General features: G+C 33.2%; 1 protein-coding gene across 2 annotated transcripts; it reads right to left on the bottom strand.

Moving 5' to 3' along the window:
* Positions 1-1057: 1057 nt before the first annotated feature.
* Positions 1058-16795, bottom strand: LOC130625004 (glutamine--tRNA ligase-like). 2 transcript variants are annotated; one of them, XM_057440083.1, is made up of 18 exons: positions 16552-16792; positions 16362-16485; positions 11159-11297; positions 10307-10407; positions 8859-8934; positions 8401-8465; positions 8159-8215; positions 7712-7799; positions 7231-7290; positions 6430-7021; positions 5301-5705; positions 4716-4773; positions 3840-3941; positions 3590-3682; positions 2748-2872; positions 2364-2430; positions 1601-1726; positions 1058-1294 (listed from the first exon to the last, which is right to left on the bottom strand). In XM_057440083.1, exons 2-18 carry the CDS (start codon positions 16470-16472, stop codon positions 1244-1246), a joined length of 2316 nt encoding a protein of 771 aa, XP_057296066.1. In that variant the 5' UTR covers positions 16473-16485; positions 16552-16792; the 3' UTR covers positions 1058-1243. The 2 variants fall into 2 exon arrangements, with proteins under 2 accessions (XP_057296066.1, XP_057296065.1); XM_057440082.1 differs by having other exon boundaries at positions 16362-16795.
* Positions 16796-17389: the final 594 nt, after the last annotated feature.

Below are 17389 nucleotides of genomic sequence, written 5' to 3' on the forward strand. Positions count from 1 at the left end.
TTCATTGCGTTGTGGCACATACTATTTATAAAACAACAACTTGTATTTCGCTGATAATTCGACAGCTCCTTTGTGTATGTTGTGCACCATCAGAGGTATTGCATTACACAATTCAATTATGTTACCAACCTAATAAAAATCAAGAGTATAGCTACATACATATTGAGCATTTTGTGCACATGGTTACTAATAAATGGTTGACATGATGTGCTTGTCTGTCCACATTTAACCCTTTTAAGGTTTCGTCGAGCTTTTTCACTAGGATACCATCCCCCTTTTCAAGTTTAAAGGAGCCAATTTCAAGAGCATCAATCTCTTTCAACTATGAAGAAAAAGTTTCCGTTGAAATCTGAATTGTGCTATACATGCAAACTTTGAAGTGTTGCTTACCCTTTAATTCTGTTAAGATATGTAGCCTTTATTCATATATGGATCTAATGCCAGTCTCGTTGTTCTTTAATAATTGCATTTTGAATTGCATCATGTAGAAGACCAATTTTCTTCTCACAATCCTCACAAACATATTTTAAATTCTCTATCTTTTTTTCTGGGTTTTAACCAGTCTTTCTATATATCACCTGTATCTTTTATTTGTTTAGATGCAGCTATTCTAATGTCCGCTCTTGTAGTCAGGCTGAATGAACATGATTATTATAACAGACTAGTTGTTAGCCCTACATAATTCGTGCATTTTCACCAGACAACAAAATAAGATTATTAATCCTAATCGATTGGTGTGTCCTTAACACGGCTATAAAATCGCGTAGACACAGAATAAATGTATTACTAGAAGAAGAACATGTAGAACATGATAACATCAGCAGTTATCAGTTTCTAATATTCAAAGAATTAAACCAAGTCTCAAAACATTCCTAACTCGTTCCCGACAGAGTGGACAGTACTTGTTACCCTTCGAAGTCAGATACAAAAAGAAATAATAGAGTTTAGTATTCTTGCAATGTAATTTAAACGGGAATTTTATGGACCTGGATTTTCCCCGTGCTTTCTCTGCATACATTTGTCTACGGATATTAAGTTAACCAATTATACACTAATATAACGCACACACTAATTTTCTTGTTCGCAAAAATAAGCTTTTCCCATGAATGGAAAAGAGAAATAGATCCTTGATACAATAATGGTTCGAAAAAAAAGTCGTTTCATTGTAAGTTGTCACAATGTTCTAATTCTACACTAAAAATTCAGTTTTTCTTTTCTTTATTTATATTTTATTTGAGAACATCTAGTTCTTCGCAACATCTTCTTTTAAGGCTACAGTCTGATTAAACACCATCTACAAATAAAATAATGCAAATAAATCAATAAATGAATGGCATGTTCTTGAAAAGTTAATTATCGCTTTTGGTGGTGAACGAGAATTCGTGGAAATTTCATGTTTTAAATGCTACAATGCTATCAAAACGAAGTTTTAGTTCTTAAAAAATGCCTAAAAACAAATGAAAAACTGTTCCTGTTTTCATGATAATTTAACATGATAAATAATCAAATAAATGAATCAACTTTTTGCAACATGGGCTCTTTAAAGCACCCTTAAACTTATCCCGGTTCCATGCAAACAAGAACACCAATGTACGCATACCTTTTCAGACGTGCTGTCTTTGTCCACAGCAAAGAACCCAGTTCTTTCGAATTGATATCTCGACAACACATCAGCACCTTTCACTGACAAGTCCACATAGGCGCTCTTGATGACTGTCAAAGAATTCTAAACGAAGAAGTAAAATACATTTTATTACTGTACTTTCGCAAGGACTTACTAAGATTTTTAAAAGAGTTTAGAAAACCCATCACAGGGTGTCTAGCAAATTTATTGGATCAAATTCAGGGTATTTCATGGTCATGTACTAAGTTATATGGCTACTTTCTAGGATCTTAAATGAAGATTTCTACTCTTAACATGACTTTTAATAAAACTGTCATCATAGCGGAAGAAAATAAAATAATCCATTCCAACAGTGTAGTCAAACTGGTCTTTACAAAATCTTAAAGATACTTAGGGTTTTTAAGCCACTTGTCCTTATTCAGGATATTTAGGGTCTGCTAGACACCCTGCTTCAAAAGTTTTAATGATGCTACATTATTTCTGAAAATCGGAACTAATTTCCGCGCTTGCTTGATTTGCAAAAAATTATTTTTGTAATCTGATAGAAACCGCGTTGGTTTGTATCGCTAGCAAAAATAGCAATCAAAACAGTGCTGTGTGACGTGTTCGAATCTTTCACTAGTCCAAATTGGTCAGTTATCAGTGACAAAATAAAGCGCAACACGTTGCTTTAAAATTACCAGTTAATTTGCGCGATAATCACTCAGACATATTGCTTTAAGGATAGTAAAGTTCAAACCTGATTAACGTCGGTGAGGAAACCACCTGGAACTTCTTTTGCATCTTCCGGATTCGGATGATTAAATCTTAAAAAAAAAGATTTGATACTGAAAACAAATAAAACTCGTTCCAAAGAAATTAAGAACATATCTTTAGTCTAAATTTATGCAAGGTTTTTTGCCTCGTTTTACGAAGTTTTGTTCTGTTAAATATAGCAAAGTTTCTTGCACTACCTACATATCCATAAAACTTCACCTTGGATGCCCATATAGAACGAACTGTTTTTAAAAAGGGGAGTAACACCTTCCCGTAAATTCTGAATTCACATAGCAAGTTACATATCAAAACATTGAAATGAATTTAACTTTAAAGAAGAAGGGATAAAACTTTATAGTCCACATACAGCCTGTTATACATTCTGACTTCACACTCAATAGGATTGCACACCCAATGAATAAAAGCTTTTGGTTTGTTTTCTTTGCTACTGTTCTCACATGTCACATGAACTTCCACTATATCATCTCCGTCCTAAAAGATAAACAGCAGTTTTAATTTCCAAGGACAAAAAATTGGAATTTTCACGAGAATGTGTGTTGAACGTTTATTTAAGCGACGTGTTCTTTTTAAATTTACACAAAAAAACAGAACATAATGAACAGAAACGACCAAAGCACAAAACTACAAAGTTTCACTACCACAATCGATCTGACAACCTTCTTTGAAATAACCTTCCAAATAAACGCAAAAGAGCACCTTCTAATAGGTGCTCCTTCAAAAAACAAATATGAATAAGCAACTAAAAAACATAATATCAAAAGTAATAATGACACAAACATCTCCTTAAGGAGGATTAACGTTGAGAAAGGTCTGCAACTTTTCAATTTACATGCATTACATTTTCAACCTTCTTGTGACTTAATTTACAAAAACTTTCGAAATTGAGTTTCTCTTCGAGCATTAACAATGGGATTCAAATTAATGAGATTATGCAGAATTATGTGCCACGAAAATTGCCATCGAGCGGCTACCATTTAAGAAAATTTCGCGTCGTGCCACATGCTAAATTTAACCAGTATATATCTCCGTTTAGGTAGCTAAAAAATTGAAAAAGGCTGCTGTGGATATGGATAGATATACGTACATAACACAAAGCCTCGGTGTTGTGTGCACTTACCCCACTTCAATGTGGCAAATTCCTAACATTTTTTGTCCAATCAAGTAGACACACCAAGGTGGTAATTTTACCTTAATAACATCTTTAACTGTGATAACTTTGCCAGCATGTCTCAACCCGACTGTTTGATCACAAGCTAGTCTTTTGTAATCTTTGTCTCTTTTCTACATATTAAAAAGATATCTTAAACCAACGATACTCCTTATGGAACATTCAGGAACAGGTAATCGTTTAAAGTTGTTGATAATTTGTTGACAAAAATGTTGACAAAAAAGTGTGTAGTACAAAAAGGCACACAATCTATAAAAATCAATGATTTACCTCTCTAAAGTCAGACTTTTCAATGTAAATAATTTTTCCGAACGGTACTGTATGTGTTCCAGCTATTTTATCGGTTGGGATGTTTGGAACTTCGATTTCTACCTAAGCAAAGAACATTGGAAATTAGTTTATACATCACTTCTCATCTTTTCTATATAAACTGCTTTCGTTAGGTAATTTCTGCACAAAACTATGGTTCTCCATATTTTGCAAGATTTAACGACCATAAAAGCTCAATATATTAAACATTTTATTAACGACAATAAATATATGCACGATATTTCACGATTATAACTTCTGTTATTAACATTCGACCACAAAAAAATATGATCAACAAAATTCGGTACCGAAAGTCTGGCAAAACTTTGAAAAAGTTTATAAACTGTTTGTTGTATAAGGTTGTTTAGGTTGTTTTGCCATTTTTTCAATTTTTTTGCTCTAATTTTTAAGAAAGTTTAAGACCTTTCTGAGAATAACCACTTCTACCACACGTTGATTATTAGCCCTGTTTATAACCAACAGGCAGCTAGCTCCAGCACCGTAAAACATGCCGCAATACTATAAATATAAACATCGGCTTGTTGTATTTCTTACAAAAGAATTTTAGCTATAATCTTACACCAGCGAAGTTAGTCAAGCAGAGGGGTTAGAACCTCCTATTTTTAAAACAATCCCCTATTATAAGAAAGACGACCCTTCTTATTTTGAAAGTACACTCCTGGCCCGTATTATTTCGAGGTAAACACCCAGTTGTCTACTTTAAGCAACCCCACCCTTTTTACAACTATCTCCCCCCCTGGTGGGAAAATCTACAAAATGTCGAAAAGTTAACCCCCCCCTAAATATGCTAGTCTACTATTTTGGTTTATTACTTACGTCTGACTTATCAAAGTTGGTAATGACGATTTTTAATGGATCCAACACAGCCATTGCTCTAAAAGAAGAAAGCCACTTATAAATTTAATATTTAAACATTTAAAATGTTTTGTTTGAAGCATAAATTACGTTCAGAGTTAGACATAATACGATATCTTTTAATCAAACGTTCGATCAAAAAATCATGCAATGCAAAGTCAAAACATTTGAGCTGACTGTTCCATCCTGATTTTGGTTACTATGCTTATCCTTTACTAAACTTTTGCCGAAATCACACTTGGCCTGTGTTTAATTTTAAATGTGCAGGTCTGAGACAACTAAGAAGTTTTCACAATATTACTAAGAGATTTCAAGATTGAGGCAAATTTCGTATTAGTTTTTAAAAAATAGCCGCATAGCTTTGGTTAAACTAAATATTCCTATCACCATAAAGTTGATGTTGTTTGTATGAACCATGTTTGATAGTAAACTGAAATCTGCCTGGTGGTTGATCTTATTTTTTACTTAACCAATTTTTGCCGAGTAAATACTATTGTGTTGTACACAACCTAAATTGAACTAAATAAATGATACAGTAAATGATACCTGTGTGCTGTAACGTTAAGAACATCTCTAATGCATGAATCCAACATTGACGGGTCAAGTGTCGTTTGAGACATTGTTACACCAATCTTAGCACAAAACAAATTTATAGCTTCTGGTGGAACACCTCTTCTCCGCAGAGCAGTAAGTGTGAACAAGCGAGGGTCATCCCAATCAGCCACCACTTTATTGGTAATAAGTTTTGCTATCTTACGTTTCGACACCACGGTGTAGTTTAAGTTGAGGCGACTGTACTCCCACTGTACTGGACAGTACACATCGAGAGCGTTACACAGCCAGTAATAAGAAGAACGTCTCGCTTGGAATTCTTTTGTGCATAGCGAGTGAGTGATATGTTCTAATGAGTCGTTCAAACAATGAGTAAAATCATACGTAGGGTAGATACACCTAAAGATAAACAACAAACGAATAAACAAAATATGAAAACATATTCAATACTTCACAATAAAAAAGAGGCTTTCACTGAACTTACAAGGAGAGTTTAAATCTACTATCCTGTAAAATTCAGATATCGAACAACAAATACCTCAGCATATAGTCAAGGGGGCAACCTTACCATTTAGGAATTTTAAAGCATATCCAAAAGTTATCTTAGACCATCTAAGATAAAGAATCAATTGTTGCCATTGCTACTTTTACTTCACTAATCTCGGAATTGACAACGCTTAGAGGTATTTACTGTTCATTTACTTTTCCTAGTATGAGTGACATTTAAAAGTTACTTCATTAAAAAACTACTTCTACTACTGGAGGAACTTGGACGAGAGGACGCCAAAAAAATGGTATTACATGTCAAATTTAATTGTATCCTTACTGACATATGGTGCGTAAATGGCGAAAAATCGGCCTAAAATTGAAATTTGTATGCTGATGCCAGCATTTTTGTGTTAAGCTTTAAAAAAAATGAATCCGATCATTTGGCAAAGAAAGAACTTTGTTTTAAACAACGGTATGAATGACTTCCTAATGATTTGCTGATAAAAATTATTTTTCCCTTTCTTTAATAAACTCTCAAAATCAAACCAAACACAATGACATTGAGTTTAAGTTAGTTTTAAATTTGATTTGCTGGGTTTCTCAAACCGAAAGACATTATACGTAATGAGGTTACCATTTATCTCCAGTTCGATGATGAGGCGTAAATTTGATTCTATATGCCACAGGATCCATCTTTCCATCTTCCATCACTGTCTTCATACGTAAAGTGGCTTCCCCTTCATCTAACTTTCCCCTCTTCATATCTTCGAACAGCTGTAATGACTCTTCTATAGGGCGGTTTCTCCAAGGACTTTCTGGTGGATTGTGACCTTTGATCTCCTCATACTGTTGATGACATATATAAGCATTTCCTCTTTTAATTAATTCCACTGCGTAATTATATAACTCATTAAAGTAGTCCGATGCATGTGTTATTTTATACGGTTCGAAACCTAACCACTTCACCATGTCTAAGATGGCTGTAAAAAATTTTTCTTCTTCTTTTTCAGGATTCGTGTCATCGTAGCGTAAAAAGGTTATGCCATCATAAGCTTTTGCATAACCAAAGTTGAAATTGATAGCTTTAGCATGTCCGATATGAAGAATTCCATTTGGTTCGGGTGGGAAACGTGTCCGAACTTGATCTTTGTATTCATCTAAATGACTCTTGAGTAACTCCATAGTTTTTGGTGTTGTCTGATAGCCATCAGTGAGGTGATTTTCTCCTGAATAGAAACAAACCATGCTTCAAAAATCTGTAGTTTAGGACTGCATCAGCAATACGAACAAGCTGTAACATTTTAGTGAAAATTTACCAAAGATTGTATTTTACGAAGTTTGTTTTCACAAAGAGTCAATATGTTGTGCAACATTATGTGTTACACGACATCATATCATCTTATAATGAACCATACACAATACACAGCCTGCATACCTGGTTTGTGAAATTTAGTGGCTTCACCAGACAGATACATACTTTTTGGGTCAATTATTTCTAAATAGGAATTACATTGCATGCATGTTGCATATATATGATACAGTTTGGAGAATATCCTAAACTGCAAACAAAGCAGTAGCATGACTGCAGTTAAACAGAGAATTATTGGGCTTAAAAGACGTTTGGACACTGTCTAAAGAGGGGGAAGAAGGCATTTTGTTAGCAGATGGTAAAAAGGACAAGAGGGCTTAGAGAAGTGTCTGCAAAGTCCTTACAAACTAAAATTAATGCTTTATAACACAACACAACGACCTCAATAGAGTGCATTCGTGTATTTGCTATTCCTGTGACCATTTGACGCAACCAACTGTGAGTTTAAGTTTTGATCTCACATGTGAGAACTTATTATGACAATATAAACATTTAGTACACTGCAAACATTGTTATTGTAACATTTTTTAAGAGTTGTTGCACTTACTCATGATGGTGGGAAGATCAACTGGTGCTTGTTGTTCGTTAGTTTTATTTGAGGCATCTGTTTTCTTTTCAGTATTTTTTTTACCTGCCTTAAAACAAATACATCAGTTGACTTTTTAAACTATAAGCATTCTTTATAAATATAAATATATCATCAAACTGGATGAATGCTCATAACATGATCTTCCTTACACAAAGCTATAGCACATGTTCTCAATGAATCCTAGTAAACACTTTTAATATGCTTAAGTGCACAGGAAATGAATTCAAAGATGTTTAGAAGAAGAAATGCTAAGTGTACAGGTATTTTTTTACTACTCCAACATGGTCATTGCCTACACTGGCACTACTTACACTGATTGGGATGGTGTCCTAGTGTGATGAAGAAGCCATCCAACTATGCAAAAACCTGAGAATATGGTCAACAATTTGTTATGACATAATGTACCTTTTTATTTATGGGCTTTTTGTCTTCCTCTGTTTTTGGACCAAGGACATCCAACAACTAGATAAGAATTACAAGATTATATAAGGTATTTTTCCTTTACTGCTAGAATGTATGGTGTCAGGTATAATTATATATCTTTTGAAATGTTGTTAATAAGGTAGGCTAAAACACACTTGAGTAACGTCACAAGTAATTGCCAATGAAGATAAGTTTTTATCACTTCAAGTTTAACACGACATTACCTGCATATCAATTTCAGATTTCACTTTCTTCATATCGACCCATTTCAGTTGCTTAGACACTTCTCCTACACAAACATATTATATTCTATTAACACATTTTATTCTCTCCCTTCCTTTGCTACAGTTTTTAAATAAAAGCCTGCAACAATTTCACGTGCATTTGACGAAGGGTAGACAGATACCTACATTTGCTTAATAAGTTGTCTTTAACAAATGCATTGCAAATTGCTCTGTACTGTCAAGAAAAGGTGACATTCTTTACTGGGTTGTTGTGATAGTTACAAAGATTAGGAAAAAAGTGAATGTCAGAGAGATATCATTTACTTTTGCTTGTTCTTCAGAGCTAATGTGTTGCAAGGTATATGGAGCATAAAACTAATTGGAGTTATGTTTTGACAGTAAGTTCAAGTGAGCCATGTTGTATACACTTAAAAATAAAACCCATGCACAAACCATACCTAGGAGAGTTCCTATATTAAAATGATATCTTTTTTCTTTAAGCTCGCTCATGTGTTTCTTCAAAACACTTTCCACCTAAAAAAAGTGGAATAATTTAAATAGCTTTTTACAAGTTATCTGATTTATTTTTCAAGGATACGGTATATCATGAGCATGAATTTTTAAATCATAGTAAATCAAAGTTTATCACCAATAAGCATTTCTTTTTTAAATTTTTCAACTTAAGGAAACATTTTTTAAACAATGTGTGACAGTTTAATTTAAGATAACAATAAAACATTGAAGAAAACAGGTTTTGGCAATAAAAACCTTACCAAAATACACTTTAACATTTAAAAGTTTAAGATTTTACAGTGAGATTAGTTGGAAAATAATATTTAGTTCTAAGGGTATAAACTATTCTCAAAAGTGATATGTTGTTACCTGGAGAAATAAAATTCAAGGAGTGTTACTGGTTCATACAACTCCAAAGTCACATAAAAATAAACTTTATTGCCTCAAAATACAACTAGCAATCACAATCCCCAATTTTTGTAAAAAATACTCGAAAAAATGCAGTTCAGACATTGCAAAGAACAAGAAAGTGCTACTCTATATAGCGTCTGGATGACTTCAGCAGCAAATCAATGTCATTATTGAGTGTTTAAGTATTAGGAATGCATATTAGGAATTCAATTTTATTTTATAATAAGTGTGCCAAGTTGTACAATTTTCCATTACACAAGTCGCTTCTCTCGTGATCTGTTCAAGAGGACACTTACATACAACATAATAAATATATTTGCTTCTGACAGGTCATTCAGAGAACTACATTTAGCTGTATGCTACCACGATATGACAAAAAGACATCATAGTTTTTGAAAAAATTTTCACGAAAAATGTCGATAAGTAATTCAATTTTTATTATTAAGTTTTAAAATATTTGTTGCAATGAGAAGCAAAAAAAACACCAGTCAAATTAATAATAATGGGTGAATTTTTTTTACATTGTTTTTTCAACTAATCACTTTTTAAAATGATTTTTGCGAAATAATAAACCAATTTAAACTTAAATGAAACATTTTTTAGGAAACATGCGAAGGAAAGGTTTTATTGAAGTCATAGGCACCTATAGAGAATTCTTGCCTAACCTGTCTTAAAGTTTTCATTGATATACAAGAAAGAATTAATTTTGGTGAAAAATAATATTTTATTTCATTTCGAATTAGTGTTATTTGTAGAGACAATTTCTTATTGATCTCAAGATAATACTGGCTCTAAACTGCTTCAGTGAAAGTAAAAAAAGTCCAGTAAATCTTTGATTTTACTTAATGAAGGATTGTACTCTTTTTTATATGAATCTTTTTATTTCTCTGTTGGACACTTCTGTTAGGGTTAGGGTTAGGGTTAGTTATTCACAACCTATTTTACTTTGTAAATGTACACAAAATATTTAGTACTTCCTTACGCAATCCTCAATCTGGTCTGGTGTGTATGAAACATCAATACCACATGAATCTTCGAATAATTTTTCATTGAATGAGTTGCTTTTAAGGAAATCAATGGCAGCTAAAAAATAAGTTACAGCTTATTATACAGTAAACAAGAGTTGTAAACCCATGAAAAATTACTTCTTTCTTCAAATAATTTTTCATTGAATGAGTTGCTTTTAAGGAAATCAATGGCAGCTAAAAAATAAGTTACAGCTTATTATACAGCTTAATATAAAAACAAGAGTTGTAAACCCATGGAAAAATTACTTATAACCACTAAAACATACATAATTCTAAATAAAATGGTTAGTATTGGATATTGAAAATCAAACACAGGGTGTAAAACTTATGTTTCTTTCTTGAAAATTTAGTGTGTAAATTTTATTTAAAGATTGTTGGAATAATTAAAACTTCTTTAAATGAAATAGACAACAATTGAATTCCCTGTGGCATAACCTGAAAAAAAGATAAATAGACAAAAGAAACAAACAATAAAAGTTAATTCATCAAGACTTTTGCATAATAAATTAATTTGTGTTGTTTTCTTAAAAAAAACACAGGAGGTTGTTTGTAAAAGTTCTGTCTGTAAGAAAGGTTTTGCCTGTCAGAGAGAAACACAATTAGGGTATTATTTAGTCATTTAGCTTTTGGGTGGGGGGGATAAAAGGAGGGGCTAAAAAAATGTGTCTAAAGTGGGGTTTGTTAATTGGAAAGGGAAGGGGGTAAATGAAGGAAGTGGGTAATAAAAAAAATGAATTATAATATCCTGATTGCTGCTAAAATTAGAAATTACTTGCTCCTCACCAAGTAAGGAGCAACTCACTCACCATTTAATTGATTGACTGCATTGATTTTCCGGTTGACCACATACTTAACAACTAGTTTTATATTTGCAGTATCATCTAGATTACTACCAGCCAAGCTGTACAATAATGTGCCCACAGGCTTGTCGATTGAGTCACCTGCCTAAATATTAGATTTAAACAAATTAATCAAAGAAAATAAAAGTTAACTCCTTGACAATTGTTTACATCAATGTCTTATCTCCATAATAATACGATAAGTGTGTCTGTCTGTGTGTCTGTGACAGGCAGAGTGGATGTGTTTATTTTCCTTTGATGTAGCTGTAAAAGTTATGTCTTAAATGTTGAATTATTTGACATGATGTCAATGATTTTTCACCCAATGGGTAACTAGGGACCACCTGGGATCAATTTGGGTAAGTTTCCCAAACCTGGATGCCTGAATCCGTTTCGGAATGAACGGTTGATGACGTCATTAAAAAAACCTTCAAACCCTAATTATCTCTGCAACCGTTTGTACACAATCCTATACATTTTCTTGATCAGCATTTCGAGATCTATATGATGAAGGCAACAGCAAATTTTTTTAACCCTTGTATCTCATTAAGCGCTCATCAAAACCACACGATCATATACATTTTCTTGATCAGCAGTTTAAGCTCTACACAATAAAAGAAAAGTAAAAATAAGGTTCCTTTTTTTTTCGTGGATGAGTTGCTGACGTCGTCAAAATTTAAATGACGCTTCTTTCTCATTTTTATCCTGCCTCAGTGGGTTTTCCACGGGCCTTATTGACTGTCAATAATACACTACCAAAAGATTTTTTTAAGAACTTTTTAGATTTGCAGCAATTATGTTATGAGAGTCCGCAGAACCAAAAAAGACTCAGATAAAAATAACTTAGGCAAGTCTAAGCATTATAATTTTATGTTGAAAACGAATGATTTGAAATACACAAATATAAAATAATAAAAACAAAAAAAATCTATAAAATCTAAAAAATCCAATACTTATTTAGGCCTCTGAATGAAGAAAATATATTCAAGGGATGGAACCTGTCTGTTAATACACTTGCATACGCAACATACGTACATACCTTACCTACACTTAAGCTATTTTTATAAATTTAGTTTTCTTCTCCATTACAATTTCCTCCCTTCTTTTGTTCAAATTCTAATCTATTTATATCTTCGAAAGCACATTGAATAAAAAAATGATTTGCTTTGGATAATGGAGCAGTATTTTTGGGGATGCGGTTCATTGTGCGAGTGCTTTCTGCTTATTTACTAGTTAAGCTTCATTGCATCATGCAGGGAATTCCATGAGACGCGTAAGATCGCACGCGCACGCGCCCACACACACACAACAGCTATTCAGGCGTGCTATTTATCGCACGCGCTAATTACGCTCTTTACTCGCGTTAACTAAAAAAAAATTAACGAGGGAATCATAAAAGTTGATTTTCTACAGCGTAGTTAATGTCGCCGCTTCAGGCTATGCTTTAAGCATTTAACTATTAAAAACTGTATTCCAAAAATCAATCGTTTTACATCAACAGCTTCAACTGTATCATTAAAAACAGTTTATAACCACTTGTGGTTAAATTAAATTTTTTTAAAAAGTTAATTAAATGCCGTGATTTTTTCCCAGTGTTTAAATTAAATGTGTTTTTTTCTGCCTGTGTGAAATTAAATGTGTGTTGAACATTTTATTTTAAAATTAAATTTAATTTAAAATAAAACCTCAATAAAGAAAAAATGACTCCCATTTTTACCATTGTTATAGATAATAGATAACCTACGGAGAAAATATAACCCTTGGAACAAGGTTGAGGATAAATAGCACTACAAACAAAATGGCAGACCATTGCAATAAGTGCAACGTGTAGCACGTGTCAGCGTCTCTTCGTCCACTGTTTAAATTTAATTATATGGTATTTAGCTGTTATAAATGACTTGCTACAACGAACCAAGGTGTTTTGTTAATATATTTAGCACTTTTACACCACTTAAATACACTCATAGGACTGATAAGAGTGAAATAAACCAGGAAAAAAATCGGAAAAACGCACGCGCAAATTTTCTAAAATAGAATTACGCGTGCGATGTGTAGCGTGTTGTTTTCTTCGTGGAATTCCCTGTCATGTTCTTGACATTTTGGAATAAAATGACGTATGTATAAGTTTCAAACAGACATTTACTTATCACAACAACGTATGCTGATTTTTGCTTTATAGCATGATCTTTTCAACACTTTATAGAAAGCTGAGAGATAAGAGATGTTGTCTCGTTCTTGTCATTGTGAAAATCCTTTCAATTTGCATAAAAAATGAAACCATTTTAAGAAAGAGTGATCACTAACACCATTGGAAATTTATGGATCTTTGGAGTAGTGGATGGTTCTGCAATTGGAGGGGTGAAGAGAGGTAAAATTCAAGTGAGAGCCATGCTACGTAAAACAAAAACGTTTAGGAAAAAAATAGGCTCATTAGTAAGTGTATTATATTGTTTTTGTTCTGCCCAGATTGCGAAAACGGCCTGTCTATTAGCAACACTAATATAATGGTTGGCCAGACAGGCTGTGATTGGCATTTTTTTAAACTTTTGTAAAAGAAACATTGACTAGGGATGTGGAAAGAGAAAAGTTTTGACATAATTTTTCTCTGCAGGATAAAACATTAAAACTAGGCATAGCGAAAAAAAGTCTTGATGTACTTTATAGTATAAACTCCTCTTGTGAGTATACATACAGAGGGGTGGGCTCATTTTTATTTTTCGCTGGAATTAAATTCTGGGGATGACCTAAATTATTCGTTTTGCGGGAATTAAGTTTGGTGAAAAGTTATTAAACTTTTTTTTCCAAAATTTTTTATTTGAGAACAATAACAACTTTGCCACCAGGGCTTTTTTCTTGTCAGAAGTGATGACATAACCAGGGCACGCTGCCGTACATAATCTGGGTATCATTCATAATAATCCGGGCAGGACATTTTCACTAAGTTTCACTAAAATGTTAAAATTAGCTGTAGCTAGCTTACATCGACAGTAGTTAGATGCAAACACTTTGGACACACAATTTTTAGTCCTGCACAACCAAGATGCATAAGAAAAATCTCCTAAGCTACTTTCCTAGTTTGGCTTCATAGTCTAATTTTCAGTTAAACCAGATTGAAATTTTTTTTAACGAGGGTGCAGACTCTCGCCAAAAGCGCCATATATGTGATGGCGGCCATGGGCGTTTTTTCAGGTTTTCTCAAGGTTTTCATCTGTAAGGGCCCGGAAAAGCCTGGGCCTGTTCGAAACCACCCAAATTGCGCTCGTAATGCACAAGCTCTTTTGTTGTCACTTAAATTTTGTCGAGAAGAAGGAAGATGCTATTTTGTCATTGTACTCTCCGTTTATTATTTGTGGTATTTTATTACAGCTATTTAAGGAAAAAATGATATAAATTTTTTTGTAAAAAGTAGTTTTGAAAAAAACTCTTCCACTACCACTGCTCGAAATTAAAAGAATAAATTATACATGACAGAGATGCCAACCCTATTGATATGCTTTGCAGGCGTAATTCTTAGAATAGAAAATCCGTGAGCCGTGACCTTGGTTTGCGCAGAGGGGAAAAATTACGTATTTGAGACTTCTACAGTGCCGCTTGGATGTAACTTTACATGTACGTGAGTTTTACGACCTCTTGTAACAATCTCATGTTTGCATAAAGAACGTTCACATATCTTTTGTTTATACACGAACTTAATTGCTTTTTATTCTTATCGTGGTGCGCGAGTCAGAACAATAAGATTTGATGAATCCTTTTGTTGTAACATGTAACATGCATGTTATTAGTTAAAAGTGTTAAAGATCATGAAGGCTATTGAAATATTATTTTAGAAAAATGAACGAACATAACATGTTAAAAGCATTTCTATCGCCGATTTTTATTCTTACATTTTTAAAAACGATCTAACAAAGCATTTTTATCGCTGTTTTTCGTTCTTAAACTTTTAAAACATGATTAACGAAGCTTTTCTATTACCGTTTTTCGTTCTAAAATTTTTAAAACATGATCTAACGAAGCATTTTTATCGTCGTTTTTTGTTCTTAAACTTGATCTAACAAAGCATTTCTATCACCGTTTTTCGTTCTTAAACTTTTAAAAGGCGATCTAACGAAGCATTTTTATCGCCGTTGTTCGTTCTTAAACTCTTAAAATGCAATCTAACGAGCGGCACTGTAGATTGGCAGAAAATACCTTTTACCCAGGCTTATTTCTCAAAGTCTTGATGTGACACATACACAATTCATCCTTATATCAAAATATGCTACAGGCCATGGGATCGAGGTTGCTCTCTCTTCTTCAGCGTTCAAATGTGGTATTGTGAGAATAACCCTCACAATTTTTAATAAATTTGTGTTATTTTTCTTTCAGTTTTCTCATAGTCTTATGTGACCATTGTTTTCTCGACGAAATAGCAACAACATTCCCAGAAGATTGAGGTTTTCGAATTTTCTATATTTAAAAGTTCTAATTGAAACACGTTTTGAACAAAACAAACATTATTTTTATATATTTTATAATGATAATAGAAACCATGCTATCTCGGGTAGCCAAACAGATGAAACATCAATTACCTTTGTTTTAAACAAAGTTCATTGAAATTACCTTTGTTTTAAACAAAGTTTATTGAATGAGAATATTAACTTCCAACCTCGTCTCTGAAAAAGAGCCCTGGAGACGAGGTTGGTTAATTTCTTCATTGTTCTTTATCACGAATAGCCACCATTGAAATATTTCGTAATCTCTTTTAAATTTTGCGGGCGCAATGAAAGTATTATTCTATCCAGTTTGAAACTTGCTCAAAATCGCAAAGGAACTAAGCAATAAAATATATTCCTGCAATTTGAATGACTTTGGACAATTTTATATTCTAGACTAATTCTCTACTCATAACTTCGATCAAATATTATTTTAAATGCACGTGAAACTGCTGGATGCGAGGGTTTTTTAGTCGGATGAGGATGCTGTGATTGTGGGTGTCACCCACTAGATGCGGGTAAGTTCACATATCTGACATGGTAATAAATGTTTAAAAAAATGTTGTTTCCCGGCGAAATTTCAATTTTATGGGAAATTTACAACCTTTTCCTAAGAAAATAACAAAGTGGCTATTACAAAAGAATTAAAATGTTTCGTAAAGGTCTACTAGATAATTAAAATGGACTAAGAAACTTACTTGTAGCACAATAGATTCCAGTTTAGTGCTCAATGCTTTATTTTTTACTGTTTCTTCAGACTTTTGTTTGGTCAGACCAATAGTTTGAAATAATTTAACACGATCAACCATACTGGAAGTACTACTAAAACGGAATGATTTACTTAGTCGCGAAAATAAAATAGACCGTCTAAAAACAACATTCATATACTTTAATTAACTCTGGATGTTTTACTCCAGCTGGTTGGTCTTCTACTTGTATTTACGTTTAAGCTGCCATGATGAAAATTGCCTCGATGTTACGTCACCCTCTATCTCACAGGCTAAATTACTCTTCCTTTTCGGGTTTAAATATCGAAAAATTTAATATGTGATGGAGGGTGGGAGACATCTCGCCGACAAACCACGTGTCGCAGAACGCATGCTTAAAGCTCGGTCTACATTGGGTTCTTAGCGCCTAGTTTTCATTTGACTGCCTTTCACGTTTCTTTTCTACACGCACCGGAAAAAAAAGTGACAGTAGCATTTTTTAGCTATTTACAAAATTGGCAAAAAGCTTAGAAAACTAACCTTGTCACATTCGTAATCCATTGTTCCCTGCCAAAGTCAAAACAGAGGATAAAATAGAGATTGGAAAAAAAGTGAGACGAAATGGTAAGGACATAGAAAACAAGGCAAAAACAACAACAACCAATGAAAATTAAGAAAAAAACAGTAGGAAAAGTCATCAAGACGCTAAAACGAAGAAAAGCAGGGGATTGTAAAAGAATGGTGCAATGAAATGATAAAAGAAGGTGGAGATGAAATGATAATGTCAATATGGATACTAAGTAATGAAATATTAAGAACGCTGGAGATACCTCAACAGTGGGAAAACATGAGATTAAAGTTGATACATAAGAACAAGGGCCAAAAAACGGTGTCGAAAAACAGAAGGTTTTTTTTTGACAACTATCGTAGGAAAAGTTTTTGAAAAGATTGTACTGGAGGAGATACGGGACACATTGGAATAAAATAAGCACCAGGATGGAGGAAGAAAAGAAAGACCC

The sequence above is a fragment of the Hydractinia symbiolongicarpus genome, chromosome 14 (assembly GCF_029227915.1).
Source record: "Hydractinia symbiolongicarpus strain clone_291-10 chromosome 14, HSymV2.1, whole genome shotgun sequence".
In the NCBI taxonomy this organism is placed as follows: domain Eukaryota; kingdom Metazoa; phylum Cnidaria; class Hydrozoa; order Anthoathecata; family Hydractiniidae; genus Hydractinia; species Hydractinia symbiolongicarpus.